Source organism: Cyanistes caeruleus, chromosome 10 (assembly GCF_971803275.1).
Source record: "Cyanistes caeruleus chromosome 10, bCyaCae1.hap1.1, whole genome shotgun sequence".
In the NCBI taxonomy this organism is placed as follows: domain Eukaryota; kingdom Metazoa; phylum Chordata; class Aves; order Passeriformes; family Paridae; genus Cyanistes; species Cyanistes caeruleus.
The window spans coordinates 20,856,478-20,878,308 of NC_141710.1; the positions used below are offsets into that span (position 1 = coordinate 20,856,478).

The 21,831-nt window shown below is 46.9% G+C and overlaps 1 protein-coding gene across 12 annotated transcripts in view; it reads left to right on the forward strand.

The window, feature by feature from the left end:
* TNIK (TRAF2 and NCK interacting kinase) overlaps nt 1–21,831 on the forward strand; it is a 151,804-nt gene that overhangs the window by 14,662 nt on the left and 115,311 nt on the right. For all 12 annotated transcript variants that reach the window (XM_086843739.1, XM_086843742.1, XM_086843743.1 and 9 more), the window contains one exon: nt 11,837–11,902. In XM_086843739.1, the coding sequence (XP_086699865.1) occupies nt 11,837–11,902 (66 nt within the window). The remainder of the gene's footprint in view (nt 1–11,836; nt 11,903–21,831) is intronic.

The window sequence follows — 21,831 nt, forward strand, 5'->3', positions numbered from 1 at the left end:
CAACAAGATGTCAACAGAAAGTATGAATGTCTCCATGCCTCAAGCTGAAGCTGAGTTCACGGTCATCTATTATGTCTAGAACAAAACATATATCCTGAGATTTCCTTTCCTTCCTTACTTTGTGCAGCATCATCAGAACACCCCGTTTGGCCTTTTAAACTCATCAGCCTGCTTGTGAAATATTCAGTAAAGCTTGGGCTGAGTTCCCATCACTGTCAGTGGGTTGCATCTTTTTGGAGTGGCTTTGATCTTGCTTACTCCGTGCTGAGTAATTTACACTCCTCTCACATGAGCTGCACTTTCAGTGGATGTGCCGCCCTCTGAGAGTCTGGCCCTTGCAGGCTCTCTTGTTTCTCCTAATCATAAGCATTTAAATTGTATTAAAGCTGCTTATCCCAGTCTTGTGCTTTTTTAGAGTCATTAACACCTCTGCATAGAAAGTGTAAAACTCTAGTAAAGTCAGCTGGCAGCACTTTGCAGTGGTTTGAATGGTTCTAGAGGGAGCAGAGGGCTGGACTTGCCGTGCTGAGGAGGGTGTTTGGGAGGGGTGCTGGTGGTGGTGCAGTCCCCATGGCTGGGGAGTATCCAGACACGGTGGGTTCACCCTTGGTGGGTGGTGTTCCACTTCAGCCTGGGGTCAGGGCTCCTTTCTGGGTGTGAGAACAGACACCTCAAGCTTTTGTTGAGTTCTTCCCCTACCACAATTCCCTAGAGGCCAGAAGCATCCTACTCTCTGTGTTTGCTGTGCCTCATTTAAGGGCACGTCTCAAATGATGTCTGCAATTTTCTTTTCTATTCTGTAACCTTTACAAAGAGATGTTGGTGTTCAAGGGTGATCCCACCAGGAAGTCACTCAAGAAAACCCAAAGCTGGCTTTGTTCTTCACCTTGTATGGTTTCCTGTGCAGCAGCTGTGCCACAGTGGTCTGATCTGCCTCACAGTGGTGGAGAAGTCCCACTCTTGCTCTCATTGCTTGGTCTGTCGAGCCAGTTGAGCTCTGCACTAATTAATGGGAAATTGTCATGGCTGTTAGGCTGGTAGGAAAAACTAATAGGGGTGAATAATAGCACAAGATACATGGAAATCAATGTTTTTCTCCTTGGAGGCTGTAGATGTAATCCACTTAATATTTTGTGGAACACAAGATTAATATTCTTCAGCATAATATATGCAAGGGCTTTTCTTTTTAGAATGCCTCTTTGCTGGCAGAGGCACTGCTGCATTGCTAAAGCTGAGGGCAGGGGATTAGGAGAGGGGGGAAGGATGCTGACCCAACTTCCAGAGGATTCAGAAACAGCAAAATCTGGCTAGAGGAGATTAAACTTCTTCCTTGCTAGCAGGACTTATCTGCAAGAAGTGTGCCTCACTCTGGGATAGCCGCTGTTGAAACCTGGTAGGGTGTTTTTCAACTCTTTGGATGCCTAAATTATCGGGGAATAGATCTGATTTGCTTGGACTGTGTGGTGTGACTCTGCTGGTGAACTCCCAGTGCAAAGCTGGCGCCTGCAGAGTGTGGAAACCAGCTCCAGCCTTGCACTTGTCCTTCTTCACAGCATAGTTTTACCATGATTTAAACTCATAGAGCTGCTAAGCTTCGTAGAGGTTCCTTTGAAATAATAATAAAGCAAAGCCCCTGTTCTTTTTCTTTCACGGGATGGAAAGAATGCAGGGAGTTGCCAAGCTTAAAGAGGAGTAGATGCAGCAGAAATAAATCAATCAAGACCATTTATTTTAAGTTGATTAATCTGATATGTTCATAGTTTTCTAAAATAAAATCTAGCCCCAGAGAGTTTAGCAAATCAAATAACAATAATGACAATTAATTTAGAAGCAGTTACTAATGTTTCTCATCCCCTTTTCAGATCCTTAAACACTCATGATTAATCTCACATTTTATGACTGTGGGCCAGATCCTCCTGGGGATGTGCAGTGTCTCTTTTGGGTTGGAGGAGATGGGCCTGAAGAGCTGACCCCATTCAGCTGGTGGCTGGTGGATGCTGGCACCTGGTGCCTCCAGGAGGGTTTGGTCAGATTTTTCAGTTGAATTTCTGATTATTTAGGGCTTCCATACCTGCTTTGTTTTCCTGTCTTGTACTGGTCTTCAGCAGGCTGGTCCCTGTGGTATTACAGGATTTGCTTAGCTGCTGTGTGTGTGTTTATATTAACGTTTCCAGCCTGCTTGTGTGAACTAATAAAAAATGGTGGAGCTCTGCAGAAAGCCTGATATTGTCACAGCTACTTCCAGGGAGCAGAGCTAGAAGAGAGCTCCCAAGGCAGGGAGGTATCACAGGGCTCTAATTTGACAGGGAGCGCAATTGGTTCCATAAAGCAAAATGTGGTGGTTGGATTTACGGAACACCAAGATGACTTGCAAGGCAAAACCTGCACATCTTCCTGGGATGTCTGGGGGAAGGTCCCTCCACCTTGTCCCATCCAAAGTGCTGTTGTAATGCAGATATCAAATGAACTAAACTAAATAATCTGTGTCCCCCTTCCTTGTTTAGTAATTCAGGGCATTGGGGTTTGAAATAAAAAGCATCTCCCTCAGTTTCTGAGAGTGTTTCACAATGTAGCAAGCCACTAAGAAATACAGAAGACTTGCTATGGGAAATACTTCACACCCTGGCAAAAAAATTCTTGCAAATCACTTCAGCAACTGTGGATCAGCCCTGATTTTAGGCTGGGTTTTTTTGACATGGATCAGGCAGGAGCTTGCTTTTTGCTGTGGGACCTTGTTTTTCACCCAGTTTGAATGTCTGTCATAACCAACCTTTTAGACTTCCTGCTGGGTCTGGCTTACTGGAGACAGCCTGTGAAATTTAGGAAAAAAGGTGAGAAGCCTTCCTTTCCCCTTCCCCAAAACTTGTTAACTCTTGGATGAGACATGTATTTCTAAATTGAAACATGCAAATTAACATATATTTTATATTCTTTTAAATAATTCTGGTGAATTGTCAGGACAATTCAATGTAAAAGTAAGTTTGTAGTACAAGGTTTTGGCAGCTTGTTGGTATAGTTGTGGGGTTTGGGTTTTTTCTACAGTCTGTCCTGCAGAGTTCTGCTCACTAATTCAAAGTAATTTTTTCCCCATATTGTCCTTTCTTGAAACTATTGCCCCTGGAGAGTTATTTGCCTTTCTCGCTAACCAGCCCTTGTAGAGCTAAGTGTGAGGAGCTGATGACAAGTGACAGGCTGTGGGTAAACTCCTTGAAAAGCACGAAACCAGCAGATAACTCCATCTCCAGATGAGCTGTGAAAACTGGGCTGATGTGAGAAACTCTCCACTGAATCCAGCAGGGAGGTGGCGTTTCTCCAGATGTGTGTATAGGGACAAGAAAATATTGAAAATTAATGGCATCTGCTTTAATCTGGGATTCAGGGATTTTTGGAATGCATGTCTACATGCCTGGCTGTGCGTTGCTTGTTGCCACTGCTGTTGAAGGCTGTAGTTTGGGTTGTTGATGCTACAACCCTTTCATCCCTGACAAGTCTTCTGGTCAGCTCAGCCCCCAACCATAACTGAAAAATAGATATAAGAGGTATAAAACTATCCTAGTTTAAAAAATGCAAAAGATTGCTTTTCTTGCTCCAAAAGGCATCTGGCAGTGAGACGTTCTCCTGTTACAGGCCATCCATCTGGCCACAACTCTCACTGCAAGGAGGGAACAAGGCTGTAATTTCTTGACAAAGGTGATCCCAGATCATGACCCCAGCCGCCTCCTGTGAGGGCTGCAGAAGCTGGAGTGTCCAGCAGTGCCTCAGGAAGGTGCAGGCTGGCTTCTGTCACCCCTGCACACACACAGACCAAGCCACAAGCGTGACCTGCTGTTGGAGACTGAATGCCTGTGTGTGAGAGGGTGCTCCCTTCTCTTGGCATGAGCTTGGCAGCAGCCATTCTTTACACAGTGCATCTCCAGGAGTGGGGTGTTAAGAGGCTGTAGTTCCAAAACAGCTGCCTTGGTAAGTAATTAAACCAACTTCTCTGAGACACCATAAACCTTTGACAGCGTTTAGCGGTAGGTAACGATTTTAGCTTGATGCAAACATTGGCTGGTCAAGGTTGAAACTCTCTGTTTCTCAGAGGGATGAGATCTAAACATTTAGGAATAATACCTTATTGGTCTGAAACTACAGGAATGACTTCCAGTGAGGAGAGTGTCCAGCTGCTGTTCTCTAATTGATGTCTGCATCTGAAGAAGTGTGGTACAATACTGGTAGTGACTTTAGATCTTCTGGGGGCTATAGATGTGATTTATGATTGGCACTGCAGCTTTTTAGAGACACAGAGCTCAGCCAAGCCTTTTATATATTGCCCTGTTGAAGTCGTGTGCTTGAATTAGGCACATGTTGAAGGGGTTGGTGGCACTGAGGCTGCATTCATTTATCAAGGCATTGAAAACCTTGGGGTTCACTTAGCAGTTGTGCTTTTGCTGATGCTTCTGGTCTGATTGGCTTCAGGCTCTTCTAGATGAACAGTCTTCTGTGAACTGGACAGTGGGTTTGTCATAGAGCTGCAAACAATTCATGGAGTCTGTCCTGGTGATCTGTGGAATGTGCTGTAGAGCTTTAAAAGGATGAGAGGAATGGCTGCTTTGGAGGGAAACTAACTTCAAATGAAGAATAAGTACAATTGTGTTATCTTGAGGATTATTGAGTATCTCAGCATTTTCTTACCATGCTGAGACTCATAGAGGCCATATGTTCATTTTCATTAGCCTCAAGTCAGATCTCGCCTTTTGCTTGAATGACCTCAGGACAGATGGACTCACTATGTTGCTAGCCATGCTTTTGAAGGAGTGGGAAGGAGGCTTGGACCCTTCATGTTTTGTTTAATGTAAATGTGTAGCTTGTGGGTGGCTTTTCCTTGGCCTGGATGTCTCTGACATGCAACATTGGAGGAAGGTTAATTCTGTATATGTCATTGTTGTCCTCTCCTTGTATCACTAGTGCACCTTGGCCTGTGGGACCCACCATTTGCAGTGCTACAGCTGCATTATTTTGGTTGGAAAAAAACCATTTTTATCCAGGTCAGTATGTGTGTTCCTTACAGGCTTGGAGCTCCCACATTTCATATTTGTGGAGAGGGTACAGAATGGCTGCTTTTTCTTTTGACGTGCTAGAAAGGAAAAACTAGGTCAGAGGAACTCTAATTTTGTGTGTGCAAGTGTGAGTCTGTGAGCAGGGAATCTGGAATACTCAGTTTATTGTAGTTTCAGTGGCTTGGCCTCTGCAGAACTAAGTGGGAATGAGCTGTGTATGTGCATAGGGGATTTTGTCTTTTTCTTCCCTTAGCACTGATGTTGGCTATTCCTTTGCTGGCTGGGGGCTACAAATCCACACTTACATCCTAAACTGAACAGGTAATAGTTGAAGAAGTAATACAGTTTTATTGACTGAAAAGCCCAATGTGGTGATTAGTTCTTATTTAATTTTGCTGCTGCCAACTATTGGCAGGTCTTAACACATTCTGGAAAGGAAAGAGACGCTCACATGGTGTCTGGAGCTTTACTGCAGTGAGAAGCTGAGGAGGAAAGTGTTGGAGACCTGGGATTTATGGCTTAGGAAGGGGGAATGGACAGAGCACAGATGTGCCTCTTGGGCCTGGAAGAGCATCTCCTGGTGAGATGCTGCAGGGAGTGGTTCAGGTAGATTTGTAAACAGGCTCCTCAGCTGTCCAGGTGAGAAGTTTTTCTCCTGGTAGTAACTTAGCCTCGAGAGCAGTTTTTCTTACGCTCTGTAGTAATGCTGTTTCTTGACTAACATCTTCTTTTAAGTTACAGAGCTGGGTGTTTTGGGGTGAGGGAGGACAAACTGCTTCTTCAAAACGAAAACAAAGCCCTTGGAGAGTTCATTATTACTCTTCCAAGTAGAGCAGCTTGTATTGCTTGAGTAGGCAGGAGGTGCAGTGGTAGATGGCATTGATGATAGCTTGTTTTGTGAGTCTCTGGATGGGTGGGCGAAGGAGGGGAAGGTACCAGAGCTAGCAGGAGAAGGCGTGAGATTAAGCAATCCCTGGGAGGGCTGAGTAACATCCAGTAGTCCAGCACGGTTCTGCTTCATTGCTTGGCTTTTATCTCAAAAATCCTTGTGCAGCCTTTTGAGGTTTTTTGCACCGCTTTAATTAATGGGCAGGCTTACGGCTATGTGCGATTGAAACTTGAAAAAGTCATGTCCCCAGCCTGTTTTTTAGAAAGTTCCCAGTGACTCAATCAGTATTTTGTTGCCTTGGCCTCTGCCTTTCTGCTTTGTTTGCTGCTGTCTGTAGCTATATTAACAATCCTCTCCTGGTTTGTGCAGTTTGTCTTCATATTACTCACAGGGCTGTTAACTAGAAGTGCCTTGGAGATGGAGACAGCCAGCTGATTACTAAAAAGCAGCTGTGTCTTCAAGTGCTCTCCAGACCCCTCTGTTTTTCTCTGATCTGCGTGTCATTTGGGGTAACTTTCCCAAGGTGATCCAGACCTTGTTTTGTCAAACTGCACAAGTGCTTTAAATCCTGCTGTAGAAGCCAGTGCAGAAAGTGTTGCAAAATGAGTGAACTGATGTGCCTTCAGAAGGAGTAGCAGGGGGCTTTATAGAGTTGAGGTTACTGGGGTCCTGATGATTGTGAGATTTATGGCTGTTTACAGAGCTTCTGGAGCTTCCTGCTAGCATGAGAGGTGGCTTCACAGAGTATGGCCCAGCCCAGGCATTTGGCATCAGGGAAATAAAATCTGGGCAGGTGTATAGTGAGAGAGCTAAAGGCTCCATCCTTGTGCTCATTCCTTGCAGTGATGCTTTGCATAATCGGAAATGTTACCCTGATGACAGTTTTGCTGATTGAACTCTACTGTTTTTCTGTCTCTCCTGCATTCCTTGCAAAACCTTTCTCACATTCTGAATCAATGATCTTTCATTTCTGCTTGGAGCTTGGTAGGGTTGGAAGGCTCAGCTTTCTTCGGGCAGTTGACACCTCAAGACAACCAGTTGGGTTGACAGTGCTGCCATGCCAAGCTGTGTGATCCCAGGTGGGATTGTGGCTTTCCTGGGCTGTTTGGGTGCCATGGCATGGCTGTTAGTTTACAAGAGCCAGCTTTTTGGGAAGAACGACCCTCTGGTGCTTCCCAGTGCCAGAATTTCTCCTTGTGACTGCTAGGGCTTGTCCTAGGCAGAGGCACCTGCATGCAGACAGAGCTCCCTGGGCCTCGTGTTGAGGGTGATGAGCTTTGTAAGCCTGCTTTGGTTTTTGTGGGATCTCCTGTTGAGGCTGTTTCATTATGGAGATGTTAGGCAGAGGCTCCTACTATCCTGATGCTTGGGAGCATTAGTTGCACAGGCTTTTTTTCTTGGTGGAGATTAAAAAACCTCTTCTGATGCCACAGAGCTGCTTTAGCTGATTGGTGCCTGGGGACACTCCTCTGTTACTGACCCGTAACTGCACTGCCTCCGGTTACACAGTGCTATTTCCTTCTCTAGGGTTGTAACATTTACTTAATGACTGGGGAGCTCCATGATTTTTTGGCTGGAAGTTGTCATTAGCTGCTAGAATTGGGGGACTAAGTGCACAATGATTATAGAGCCTCCAATCTCTGATTTTCCCTCCTGTGCATCCACAGCAATTGTGGTTTAATTGGTGTGCCCCTGGGTTCCCCTCTCCTGAGCATCTTTCCACTGTCTCCTCATGTAACCCTTCCTGTTGCATCCCTTTTGTGTGGGCTAGAAAGGAGAAAAATGAGTCTCCTTCAAGGAAAACAAGCAGATTTGATGTACAGGCTGTGTATAAATATTTCTGGTGTTTATGGACACCTGCATGGCAGTATTTAAAAATGGCTAACTTGTGTTCTGCCCACTCAGCATTCACCATAGCCAGCACTGATAGGCACCTGCAACCCTTGGCCCTTAGGTGACTTAGCCCTGGGTGTGGATATTGCTCTCTGAATAGTCTCCTCAAGCAAAGTGTTGGCTCTTTTGTGCCTTGAACTTGTTGAGACAACGTGCTGTGGGCAAGGACATCTTTCAGCTTTAGTCCTGTGGGGTCTGGGTTAGGCAGAAGGGAGGGAGCAGTTCTAACCAGGAAACCACGAGCCCCACTGTGTGCTCCACACTGATAAGTCTTCAAAAGGGAGGCCTGTTTTGTTACTGAAATTTAAATATATCCTACTTTATCATCCACACACAGAAGTCCCTTTTCTGATAATGCACCAGTTTCAAATACACTGTTTATTGAAATAAAGTGGACTTTTTTTTTTCCTTATCCATGATATTGCTGGAAAGGATGATGCCTCTGTGTTTTTCTGTGTCTTGGACTGGTTTAGCCACTGAAACGTTAGTACCACTGATTTTCTTGAGAGATAGTAGAAACATAGCAATTTCCTGCTTGAAATTTAGCCTGTCCTGGCTTTACCTGTGGCACAAGAGAGCTCAGATCCCAACCCATCTCTGCCTGGAGGAACACTGAGTCTGCACAACTTGCTGCAGCTGCTACTCTGTGAAACATTTCCCATCCTATGGGCAGCTGAAAAGTCCTATGGAGTGTTTCGTTGCTTTATGGAGAGCATAGTTCATGGAGACCCTGAGTTTGCTCCTGTGTCTTCTGGCACAAGTTCTGAGTAGCAGGGAGGAGGGAGGGACCCTACCTTAGTTTAATGGATCTTGGAGAAGTCCTGGTGCTACAACAGCTGTACAAATCCTTTTCTAGTTAGAGTGAAACTAATGTAGAGCTGACAGTTATTTGTGGGTTTGTCTTAAATGCTGTCTCTCTCCCCAACCCGTTTTAAACAATGCACCTTCTTTGCCTAAACTAACAGCTCACCTCATTTTTTCCTTTTATTTGTGGGCTTGTTATTCAGTGCAGATGTTTTCAGTTACAAGAGGTGCAGTAGTTCTTGTGAAGGCATTCTGGGGTGTGGGAAGAGCAGGCTGTAGCTTCCTTATTGTCTATGTGTCCCTCCTGGATAGAGGAGAGGGCATTAGCAGAAGGAGGAAGGTGCCAGGCTGGAAGCAGCCGTGTGGGATGAGCTTTGCAGCCACCCCCAGCCAAGTGCAGCCCAGCGAGCTCTGAGCTTCAGCACAGGCTATATTTGGTCTGAGATTATTCCCTGCTTGGCCTGGATTGGTCCTGGTTGGGGCTCTGCAGGGTGGATTTCTTTTTCCCCTGACTAACATCACCCATGCTGTGTGCCTCTGTATTTTTCTCCCTCGCTGCCCACTGCAGCCTGCCCGAGCTGCTATCGCTGCTCTCTGGTACCCTCCTGAAGCATCTCAGCAGGGGCTTTGTGGGATGTGCAGGATGTACCCCTGGTACCAGGGGCAGCCTATTCCCCAGCAGCCATTAAGATGCAAATCTCTTTTCTGTGTATGAATCAGTCCAGGGAAGGCCAGTGGGAAGCAGGGCTTTTTTCCTTGCCTGCACTATCCTTCGCTGTGTGCTTTTTGGAAAGACCATTAATAGCATATTACTCCTGGGTTCTAATAGTGGCTCTTGGGGAGAAGTTTTTCCTTTGACTGCCTGCTGCATGAGAGGATGGAAGGCTGAGGAGGGCAGTGTGTCTGGGAGGAGAGATCCAGCCCCCTGTGCTCCCTGACACGCTCCCAGTGTGTTGGCTGTGCTGAGGTGGAGCTGCCTGTGGCAGCAGTCAGGGGAGCAGTGTCACTCCTGGCTGTGCTGAGAGATGCCCAGTTACCCTGGCAATGCTTCTGGAAAAATGCAGGAAGAAAACAGGATGGAGAGGGGACATTGCAGCAGAGAAACTGCCTGGCTGGTGGGAGCTGGAGCGGAAGGTGTGGGTGGTGGAAGCGATGGGGGAAAGCCCTCCTGGCACAAAGCTGCCCTGGGCACAGTGACAGCAGAGGCAGCTGTGGGACTGGCATCACAAACAAGTGATGGATGGACTCAGGCAAACCTGTTGGAACCACAGATGTGACCTTTGCACACGTTAGAGCAGTGAGCCTGGGATGGTGGGATGGGGCACTCTTTAGTTGGAGGATTTGTAGAAAGAGGTTGGAAAACATATTGCAAAAAGGAGTTCTTTTTATCACGAATGGCCAGCTGCATCCCTGGATGTTTCTCCAAACCTCCTAAGCATATGCCTAAGGCACGGCTTTCTTCTGCCTTAATCTCCTAGTGAATATTCAAAAATAGATATACTTGTAGCACTGGAAAAGCCTCTTTCAGAGTTGTTTCAGCACTGCAGAGAGCAACCCTTAGGGAAGAAACTCAAAAAATAAACAGCAGCTGCTGCCATGTTTCCCCTTCCCCCGCCTCCTCACCCAGTGTGGAAACCCGGTGTCAGTTCCCTTTCCCATCCATTCCTGGCATTTCCCTGCCTGGTACCAAGGCAGCAAAACCCACAGGCCATCCACACCCAGCTGAGATGCTGCGTGCTGGAAACGTGCTGTTGCTGCGGCTTCGCCTGTGTCCGGCCCAAGTGTCTGGATGAAGGTGTGTTTGCAGCAGGGCAGATACATCCTCTGTGGTCTCTGAGCCTCCTCCAGCACAGCTTCCCTGCCCTTTTTGCCTATTGTCCCACTGAAGGCTGAGTGGGGTTCCCATCTGCAGTAGCCCAGGGCTTCCCAGGCAGCCTGAGGAAGCTGCTGGTCCTGGCTGCCCTGGCCACGTCAGGATTCAGATCAGTTTACTTTTGTGGCACTGTTACTGGATGACTCTTTCCTCTCAGCTTCTCACCAAGATCCAGTTTTGGACCCAGAAGCATCTTGAGTTCATGCAGCTTTGTAATGAGTGAAATCTCTATGACCGTAACAGGGTGGTGGGTGTCCATCTCCTCTTTCCTCAGGAGTGCTGCTGGCTGATCCTCCATGGCCTGTTGGAGCTGTCTGCATCCCCTCGGGTCACAGCTGGTGTCCCTGGGCTCGCTGGGATGCCACATCATCCAGCAGCTCAAGTGACTCAAAACCCAGCAGGGAGGATGAGGATGGGTGGTGGTGTGGGAGGCAAGGTCACCCCTTGGCTCAGGGACACACAGACCCCAGGGATGTCAGGATGCCTCCACATCCACCAGCTTCCAGGGGGATTGTTCTCTCCAAAATCAGAGTCATGAGTACAGGAAAAGGAGGAGGAGCAGGAGAGTATAAATAAAGCTTCTGGAAGGGGAAAGCCCACCGAGAGGAGAAAATAGCAGTGCTGTTATTCTTTCTTTCATTCTTTCCCCACCCTCCCTCATACCCCACTGCTCGTATCGTCTGTGCTGGTGGGTGCATGTGTGTCCAGCTGCACTTCCCCTGGCTGGGCACATGCCAAGTGGAGGGGGATCTAAGGACAGGGTTTTGTGCTTTGCTGCCACCTTTACAAGGTATTGTGTCATGGTACAGCATTGCCTTAGATCTGCTAGTCTCAGCTGACAAACCAGCCAGGATGCACCAAACCAAAAATGGCCTTTAGACTGAGTAACACTAATGCTGCTGACCCCAGGAATAGACCTGGAAACCTCTGCTTTGAGCCCCAGAATGGTATCCTGCCCATTAGCTTGTTTTATTCCAAAGCTGATGCATATGAAAATCTAACTTTTAACAGCAAATGTTTGCTGTTGCACTTAAAGCATGCACTGAGTGGATGCTCACTTACAGGCTCCTGCCTGGCATCTCCCAGTTCAAGTGCTGGAAGTGGGCAGCACTGGGCAGGTCTGTGCTGCCCAGAGTGCTGGAGCTGCCCACACAAGGCTGTCACCTGGGCAGTGCCACACTTCTGCTCAATGTCCCTGTAATTCCCATCCCTGGTCTGCCTGAAGACCTTAAACCTCTCAAAACCCTTTGTCAGAGAAATGCTGATTTTCCTAAAATGTTTATTTTTTCAGAAATTTATAAATATTGCTTATTTAATATTCTTTTTCTTTTCTCTTAGGATCCTGCAGGAATCTTTGAATTGGTAGAGCTCGTTGGCAATGGTACCTACGGGCAGGTTTATAAGGTAAGAGTTCCAGCTGCAGTGATCCTGTTTGCCTTGGCTGTGTGTTTTACATGAAGCATCCCAGCACATCACCTTGACTAGATTTTGACCATCTCAAACCTTTCAAGAAGCCTTGCTGAACTCTGACCTTTTGGTCTTGTGTGCAGGTACCGTGTAGCACACAGAGCTCTTACAAAAAGCAATTCACATTAGTTCTGAAGCTGTCACAAGAAAATGAATTGCTTTTTTTTTCCCCCCCTTTGCCCCTAGTTGCTTTTTATTGATTAGATGATGAGGAGGGAGTGAGAAGTCTGTGCTTTAATAGCTAAATCTTGATCTCTTCTAAGAGCTGAGTTTATGGCTGTAATACGCTGCCAAATGAGTTTGCTACAGTCTAGTGCTCTGCTTGCACACAGGCTGGCTGCTGTCCTTTCCACTGGCAGGAACCTGCTACAGGATTAAAAACACTATTAAAATGTTTTTATTAAAGTGCCTGTTACAGTCAGTAGGATTGCTGTAAATTTTTCTGAACATCTAGAAGCAGCAATCCAGATGAGAATAGTGAAGGGACTGTGGAGAGCAGGATTTTAAAAGCATGAACTTCTTTACAGGAATATTTAAAATTCCCACCTCTCCTGTATTATATCACATGTGTATAAGATGTATCCCAAACACATCTTAGCTTGGAGGATTTCCAGATTTTGTGGTCTTGGTGGGGTCTTTTTATGGACTATTTTTGTGCATTTGGGGTGGGATTGAATTATTTCAAAGTCTGGGGTTATCTGTGTTTATATGTGGTGGGGAGATGTTTCTTGTCGTGGTTGCATGAGGAATCTGCCAGCTTTTTTGGTTCTGCTGGGAGTTAGTCCCCTGGGTCTCATTCTCCAAGAAGCTCCTGTATGTGTGGGCACAAGTGCTGTGTACACGTGTACTCATTCGTGTGTGGGCACACAGAGATCCTGTTTACCCGTCATGCCCATGTTTCATTTTGACTGTAGAAAAGAATATACTCATGTGCTCCTTCTTCTGTGGTTTTGGAGACAAAGCTCTTGCTTGTCATGCTCTAAAAGACAGTGAGCTGCCCCTGCTGAAGAGAATGGTGTTTAAAGAGCCAAGATTCCCCCATCCTCCTGCTGCTGTGGACTCATCCTGTCAGTAGAAGGATCAAGGGATTGAAGTGAACTGAAAATGAACTGGAACTTCTGGAGTTTTAAATGTGTGAATTCTGAACTGAAACAGATTTCTTTTTAAAAAATAACAAAAACAAAGTTGAAACTGCCCTACCCCAAAGCTGTTCTTATCAAGGTTATATTCCAGGGAGCCTTCCCTTCTGGTATTCATTGTTTTCCCACCATGTGCTCCCTGCCACAGGAGCTCTCTTCTGAACTGTTTTTCTTCTCAGCTGCTAAAATAACGGTGGAAGGTGACCTAATTTTAACTGGTTCATATTTCTAACAATCCATGGAAACTATGTGCTTGTTACGATCTTTTCAAAGCGTCGTGTTTTTGTGGAGAGCAAAAAAGGGAAATAAGCTGGTGCTGCTGGTTGTGTGGCTCAGCTGATCAGGTTTCCTCTTGCTGGGTTTGATTCTTTCTGTGTGTTACCTCAAAGGGGAAAAAAAACCACCCAGAAATGTCCCAAGTGTAGGCTGAATGTTTCTGTGTTCCTTTTTCCCGTGCTGTACAAGGGGAAAATCCTCCTGGTGTTTTTAACTTGCCGGAGTAACCGGATTGTCCTCGGTGTGATTCACGTGGTGCCGGTGCCAGACGGGATGGTGACGGGGGTGGAGGGGAAAACGTTGCTGTCCAAACCAAATTAGTCAGTATTGAGGCATGAGCTCTGGCTAAGCCTGACTTCACAGCTCTGTTAAACTGAAGTCCTGGAGTAGCACATGTGCTGTAAACAAAAGGAGACTTTGATATAAAACATACATGACTGTTTATGGTGTCCCACCCTAAAACCCAGTATGGAAATAAGATCTCTGCGATTCTTTCTCTCCAGATACCACCGCTGTATTTATCTCTGCAGCAAAACAAATGGATCAGCTTTCAAGACACACAGACCTTCTGGCTCCATTCTAAATCAGCCCTTAGAAGTGATCCATACCTAGGAGCAGCATCCTCTGTAATCAGATGGTTGTTTCACTGCCATTTCCAAGCCCCTCTTGGGCAGGGCTGGACTATTCACAGAATTATTTAGTTTGGAAAAGGTATTTGAGTCCAGACAATAACCCAGCATTGCCAAGCCACCACTTAGCCATGTCCCTAGGTGCCACATCTACACATCTGTTAAAGCCCTGCAGGGGTGGTGACCTACCCCTCTGTGTGTGTTACCTGAGGTAGCACCATTGCTGCCCTTCTAGAGGCTGTGTGCACCTCTGGTTGTGTTTTTTGGGTTCTGGTGTTGGCTTCCAGCCTGAGCTCTGCAGGTCCCACCCCTGTGCTCTCACCCAGGAGCAGTTACCTGGTGAGCATCACCCACCATTCTCATGGCTGGTCCCTCTCTGAAGCAAGAAAAGCAACTTTGCTGTTGGAAGGAGGCAGAAGTGAGATGTTTATTCCAGGCAGGGGATAATGTTATATATCTCTGTGCTGCAGCCTTGATGTTTCCCTTAGAAAATCTGATATAGCAGCAGTGTCTAACACTGCTGCATGGCCATGTTTGTGCTGGAGACTGCAGGTGTCCTGGTGAGAACCAGCTGGCCTGCCCAGGACCTGGGGGGAAAATGTGCAAGGTGCAAACTTCCCATTGATCCCATGGGATAAAGGGCATGGTCTTGTTCTTCTGGCAGCTGAATGATCTCACAGCTCAGCAGGTTGAGGAGCCTGAGAAGTGTCTGGGAGTACCACAGTAACAGGAGCCCTCAGAGAGCAGGGATTCATGGAGCCAGCCTCAGCATCTGCTGGAGAGGTTGGGGAGCCCCTGCTGCAGCACATGCCTTCCTGCTCCTAGGAGAGTTGTGCTGGCCAAGCCTGGTTCCTCTTGAGAGCTCCCAGAAGGAGGGCACCCACTGCCAGGATGGTGGGGATGCAGGGGTTGCTGCTTTGATGCTGATTTCTGGGTCATGGTGTGAAGATCTCTTTCAGGTGGTTCACAGCGCTTCAAAGCCTGGTCCCCTTGAGCCTTGCACTTGAGGCAAAGGCAACTGGTTCGGTTTAACCTCTGTATTTTCAAATAAAGGTCTTTCTTTGCTCAGGACAGCAGATTAAAATGTCCCTTTGGTTCTTCCCAGCTCTGGCCATACCCCAGTGACACCTGGGCACTGCAGGAGCCCTCAGCAGTGACCTGCTCTGCTCTCACTTCTCTAACCCCAACCACAAGCTCTTTGCTTTGGAAAAACGCAGAGAGAAACCACATTCCTTTTTCACTGCTTAACAGTCTCTTTTGAATAGCTTGATTTTTATTTTAATGAGGGACCAAACTGGTGATGACTTATCTCTCTAATTGAATCGGAAGCTTTTCTTTATTGTCTAATAATCCTACATCTGATGTTACAGATTGTAAACTGGTTTTGATGAAAGACTGAGAATTTGCTAGCTTCTGTGCCAGACATGGTTGCAGTAGTTTTTTTGTGTCCTTGGATTTTATTTTTGTTATAGGTGTTTAAGGAAATGACTGTCAGGAATACAACGAGTTGGACTTAGGGAATTCAACCTTTGCCACACTGGTTTTTAGCTGATGGCTGAAAGCAACTCTAAACACAAAACTCACTGAGATGCTTCAGAGGATTACCTAAACTGTGAGGAAATACTGCTTTTATGTCCCAGAACATTATTATTGCTGTTTATTTCTACTCTGCATGAGAGCAAACAAATACTCCTTAAAATACTGTGTGTCCTTAGATTGCCTGGATAGATCAGGATCACAACCAGTGGGGCGTCCAGCACCAATAAATACATGGGTTCAAAGGAAGAAGACACTGGGCTACTCAGAAGTACCTGTCTAATAAATGGGTGCAAGGCCTGAGGACACTTGCCATGGGCTACTTGCTGTGCACTGAGTAAGTGGAAAACCAGAGCAATCCCCCAGTGTTTTATGGGCTTAGCCATGTCCATTCACACAGTGGATGATGTGAGTGTAATGAGTGAGTGATGGTGTCAGCCAAGAAGGATTTTGATGCAAGCCTTTGCAATAGTGACAAAAAAAATCAGGAAATAGATCAGATGATAAACTTTGTACCTCTCATCTTGTGTATTTTACATCAAAGTAAATGATGTTGAGATTACATATTCACATGTTTCTTCCCAACTTGCCAGGACAGTGGTCATTAATGCCAAGTGCTGCTTTGCCTTGTGCCCCAGGGATGTGGCTCTCCATTTACAGCTTCAGCAAGGTTTTATTTTTACAGGGTACAAGATAGAGTATGTGGGCACCTCTGTAACTGCACAATAACTATTGATTGCTTAATTATCTGGTAAATGCCATATAATCACCAAGCTATTACGCAGCAGTAGTCTGCGCTGTAGTTTACAGCGTGTGGGATCCATGTGCTGCCCGTGTCAGCTGTGGCCCTCCAAGGAGCTCCTTTACCATCACCACGTGATGGGGCAGGGGAATCATCCCTAGGAGCCACCCCAGGGCAGGTGGAGCACCTTGACAGGTTCCTGGCTGCCCACAGGCTGTCCATGTCCTCTGCCAGCCCAAGTGAGGCAGCTGTTTGAAGAGAACGAGGTCTTTGTAATTGCTTTTTGTTGTACTCTGTCTGTCTGTCTGGGGTACAGTATACGTGGGGAAAGGTTGAAAAAATTAATCCCTGGGTCTTCAGTCAGGACTTACTTATTTCCCAGCTGGTATTTGCCAGAAGTCAGGCCTGACCCACCTGGAGGCAAATGCCCAGGTTTGACCCAGTAGATGGAGATGTTGAGGTGTGTGGGTATTAGAAAGTGGATAAAATATTCGAAATCCAAGGTGACCTGTTGCTGGAGAGCTGGGAACAGCAGGACTGCTGGGACAATTTGGTTCCTGAGACAAACTTGTGGGAATGTCCCAGGCACAAGCCTGTGTTGATAATGTCTTGGAGTTTGCAGATGCCAGAGGAGGAGGGATAATGTGTGTCCTGCACTCCTGAGTGCTGTCTGTGCACTCCATGCACAGTGGCATCCTTCCTCCTGGCATCCACCAGTGCAGGCTGCCGGGGTAGCAGGTAAATATCCTAAAGAAAGACTTCCAGAAGACTCCTTTTTCCTTTATTTTTGAGGGTGGACATGTAAAACTAGTATGTAGTCTGTGCCATGTTCAACTTGCTTGACATCTGTCTCAGTCTGACTGCTGCTGATCAAGTGCTGGGCCCTTACATCAGCCCTGGTGAGAACAAACACTCTGCAGGTTCCTGGGTCATTATTAGAAGTTCATATAATTAGCCTGAGAAAAGAATGACAGTAATTGTTTTTAATCATCAGTTGGTTTATTGTCGCTCTTTCTGAAAGGCTGATGGTCAATAGCTTGATAATTAATCACTGTTGCTTTATCTGTATGGAAGAAGCTACCGTGCTGCACACTGTTACTAACTTCCTGGGGATTGTTGCTCTAAAGAATTAACTGTAGTTTACATACACAGCTTTTATAGCTGCAGACTGACTGCTGTGCCTTGCTTGAGAGGGCAGGCTGAACGTGTGCCTGCAGAGCAGGTCGTGCTGCCAGCTGCTCTTGGCCCAACACCTGGCCAGCTGTGCTGGATGCTGGTTCTGAGCACACCAGGGGCACCTGGTGCTCCTGTTCACAGGCTGCTGAAGGAATTCAGAGCCCCATCATCTTGCAGTCTGAACACACAGCTCTAACCCTGGACAGCTGTTGCATTTGAAGGTGCACTGCGAGCATTTCTCTTTTCCCACCTTTATGTTTATAACATGAGCTGTGATGTTGCGAGGTTGGGTGTGACTTGAGCCCCATTGGTGGTTCTGGTGTTATATCATCAGCTTTGGGTCCTTTTTAGTGTTTTGAAGCTCTTCAGAGGCTGCTTTTCCTGCAGGGCAGGCTGAGTGTAACCACACGTGTGTGAATGTGGGTAGCCATCCCTCCTCATGCTCTGACAGTCACTTCACATGAGGGTTGGTCCCTCTGGTTTAGAAAGCTTCCTGGCTTTCCCCATGGTTTGGTGCTGTTCTGAAAGCCAGCTCCAGGGGACTGAGGCAGGGGAGCCTTTTGTCTCTGCCCACCCTGCCCTGTCCCAGGCTCTTCCTTCCCCTGGGATGGTTTTGGTGTTGTCTGGACCGTGCACATCCAGACCCAGAGCCTTGTGGGCAGGCACTGGCTGCTTATCACCTTCAAGGTCAGGGATGGTCTGTGTGAGTGTGAATAGATTTACAGGACTTACCAGCTGCTTTATAATCCTTCTGTATTATGAGCACAGTATTAAATATTAAGCCATTGTTTGCACTGGGATGGCTCCATGTGCTGGCAGAGGTGGATGGTGGTGCTGCTGTGCACGGATGCTCACCAGGGATGGGGTCTCCACTGCTTCCACAGGCACCACCTCATATGTGGTGCTGGGCTTTTATCAGCTCTTTCTGTGTTGCAGGAAGGCGCTGAGCTGGAGTACTGGTGTGTGATAACTCTTGGATAACTCTTGTAGTCTTATCAGAAGGAAAACGGGCAACCTCAATTTTATCCGCTTTCCCACGATGTTATAGTAGCTCTGGAGGAGAAGGTCCTTTCCATGCTGACTCAAATGGAGTGTGTGTGTTTCTGAAACGCAGATTTGTTTTTGCCATGCAGGCAAGGAAGTCTGAACTGAAAAAATGCTTAAAACGATGCTTCATTCTTACAAAAAAAAAAAGGAAAAAAAAAAAAAAGGAAAAAAAAAAAGGCAAAAGCTTTGTTACCAGAGCAACTGGTACATCTTGTGCTGCTTCATTTCTCTGAAACACAGAGCGAGCCCTCAGCCCTCCCTCCCCCCCCCAAGAAACCAGCCCCCACACACCTACGCACCAATATGTCACATTAGCTTTGCTGCTTTCTGAATAATGTAAGGGAAAGGTGCTGTTTCAGTCCTAGAGAATGCAGGTTATAAAAGGTGATTAAAAATGTTTCTGAATTGCCTCCCTTTAAATCTCTATTCCCTTTGCCTCCCTGCCGAGGTTGTGAAGGGAAAGGGCAGGGTGAAGGTCAGGAGCAGACCGATGCATCTGTGGAGTGACATTTGTCCAGTCTCCCTTGCATTGCTGGATGCTCTGATTCTGTAAATACTGCACAGTTTTGCAGGACAAAAAAATAGCTGCCATGTCTTAGGGTTAAAAAAAGCTGCTTTTGAAGATGCCAAGTAAAGTCAGGGGTGCTGCAAAGGGGAATGGGGTCTGGGTCCTGCAGTGTGGTTTGTGTGGGTGCCAGGCGTGGATAGGGACAGAGGGAGAGCCCCCTCCTTGGGTTGTGGGCATTAGAAGGTGCTCTGTGCAGAAGCTGCTCTGCAGACCCTGTCCAGAGCCACATTCTCCTGTCCTGTGTAGGGGAGGTGTTTAGAAAAAAGCCAGCTTTCAGAATTGGGGTTATTGCGTGTGAAAGCATCACTCTCTGTTTTGGGAAGGGTGGCTTCTTGTCTGCTGAAGTTCCCATTGCTCTGCTGACTGTAGTGTCTTACCAGCAGTATTTTACAAGGGTATGGCTGTGGCTAGTGGGTGAGGTGTGGGTGCTGTAAGACCCAGGTGGGTTACAAAAAACATTTGCTTTTAGGTTATGTCCCTCTAATGGTAACCCTGGGCTGCACAGCATAGATGAGGAGCTTCTTGCTCTCAGCAGAAGCTGGTACCTGCTGTTTTTGCACTTGTAAACTTGGATATTGTATTTAAGAAGTAATAGGCTCTTCTAGTGAATTGGAGCCTGGTACAGTGCACAGGGAGCTGGGGGCCACGTCCTCACTGCTGTGGACTTCTCCAGTGACCTTTGCTAAATAACTCCTCTCTTCTCCTTTCCCATCCCTGTCCTTACCCTTTTCCCAATATAATCAGAAAGACAACAACGGTGGGGTGGTCTGGGGGGGCAGAGCTGGGAGCTGCTGGGTGACACCAGCATTGGAAATCAATCTATGAGGGGATGGGGAGGCTGGGTGCCCCTGCACCAGCATTTTGGAAACAAAATGCTGGGAGCGAGGCTGATTCCCAGAGGAGCAAGTACAGCAGCTGCTACTAGGTCAGCTGAGGAAAACAACCGAGAGAAACACTGAAAAGTAGGTTTTGGAGCTGGGAGGTGTTTTGTTCCTCCCAGCTCTGAAGGTGCCACTCTCAGCTAGGATAGCACTTTCTAAAAAGCTTAGAGAAGGGGATGGGAGGAGCAGCAAGCTGTAAAAGTTGGTCCAGGCTGTGGATTTGAAGCATTTGCAAATGCTGTGGTGTTTGTCTTCAGAGGCGTTTCTTACTTGTCATTTTTTTATGCCGCACCAAATTTTGATGCAGCTTGACTTGTGGCTGACCCTGAGGACTTGGAGGCAAGTGATGCCTATGGGGAGCCTGCTGGAGCTCTGCATCTCTTCTCCTGGCTGTGCTTTGAAGGCTCACTGCAGAGAGAATGGTGTCTCTCTTGAAATCTGCCGTTTATTCTTAGGTTTACCTGGGAAGCCCTTTACACTAATTACCTAAAGATGGAAAGTGCCAAGAAAACACAGCCTGCTTCCAAATGTTGTGGGATTTTTCCCTCTTCTTGCATAAGAATGGCAGATTGGTGTAATTTTTTGTTTTGTTTAAGTCTTCAGATTTTTTGTGTGTCTTTAGGTGTCTTAAATTCTTGTGTTGAAATGTGCACAAGGAAGTGTGTGGCTAAAAGCTCAGCTCCATCCTCACATGCCCTTGTCTCCAGCCCATCTCAGCTCATGTGTAGGTGGCTGGGAAGGAGGTCAGTTTGGGCTGCAGACAGTGCTGCAATTAGCTGGAGAGGGATGTGGGGGAACCTGAGCCTTTGTCAGCACAAGCTGTGGTGATCCAGCCCAGAGAATCCTGTCAGGTGCCACAGCCACCTCTCCCTGTGCCCAGTGCTTGTCCTTGGGCGTGGAGCATCCCCAATCCCTGTGCTTGCACAGTCACTGCCTTGGGCTGGGCTACAGACCTGATATCCCAGTGATTGCTGGTTTTCTCAGATTTGCCAGGGTTGTTTTGCTCTCCACTGGAGCAGGGCAGTGCTCTTAAAGAAGTATTGGTAAATGCTCCTTTTTCATGTGTCACATTGGTTTTCCCAGCAGAGAGGTTGTGATGGGATGCATCCAGGAGACTCAGAAGTGGCCCACAGGCTTGCGAGAGGATGAGAAATTTAAGTATTGGGTTGGGGCTCATGGGCTTTTCTTGGTGTGAATTTCTGATTTAGTGTGGGGCTGTAGGATCCTCCTGGGTTGTTGGGCTACTTCATTTGTGTGGTTAGGGGTTTCACTGAGAGTCCCTGATGTCAGCAGGAGGAGCACCCCTGAGTGGAAGGGATGCTGCTTTGCTCCAGTTTCTGGTATTTATTAGGGATGTTTGTGACCCATAGCAGTGAGATTCCATAAAGAATAGTCTTCTGCATGCCTCTTCTTTTTAACCCACTGCAAAGGTGAATCTGATAATGAGTGATACTTCAAATTACCTGGGCATGAAGGGACAGAAAGGGACAGGGAGTTAATCCAACCCATTATGTTCAAAAATAGGAGCCGTGGAAGGGAGAGAGTTTTGTAAAGGACAGAACTGGGTATCAAATGCCTGTAGTTAATTTTACAAAGCTGCCCACAGGCCTGGTCTGGAAGCTGTGCTGCCTTTGTTAGCTGTCCATGGGCACTAAGATGGAGAGGCAGAAGCACCTTGGCTTGGCAAGATGCATTAGTGTGACATGCTGCTGTCACTGGAGGAGATGCTCCACCTGGGCTGCAGGGAACAGATGATGGTCTCATCTCATTTCAGTGGATGTGGCCTTAGCTGGATGTAATTATTTTTCTCCCAGTTAGTACTGAGTGGGGATATTGTTTCAATAAGTCTGGTGTATAATAAACAAATAAGCA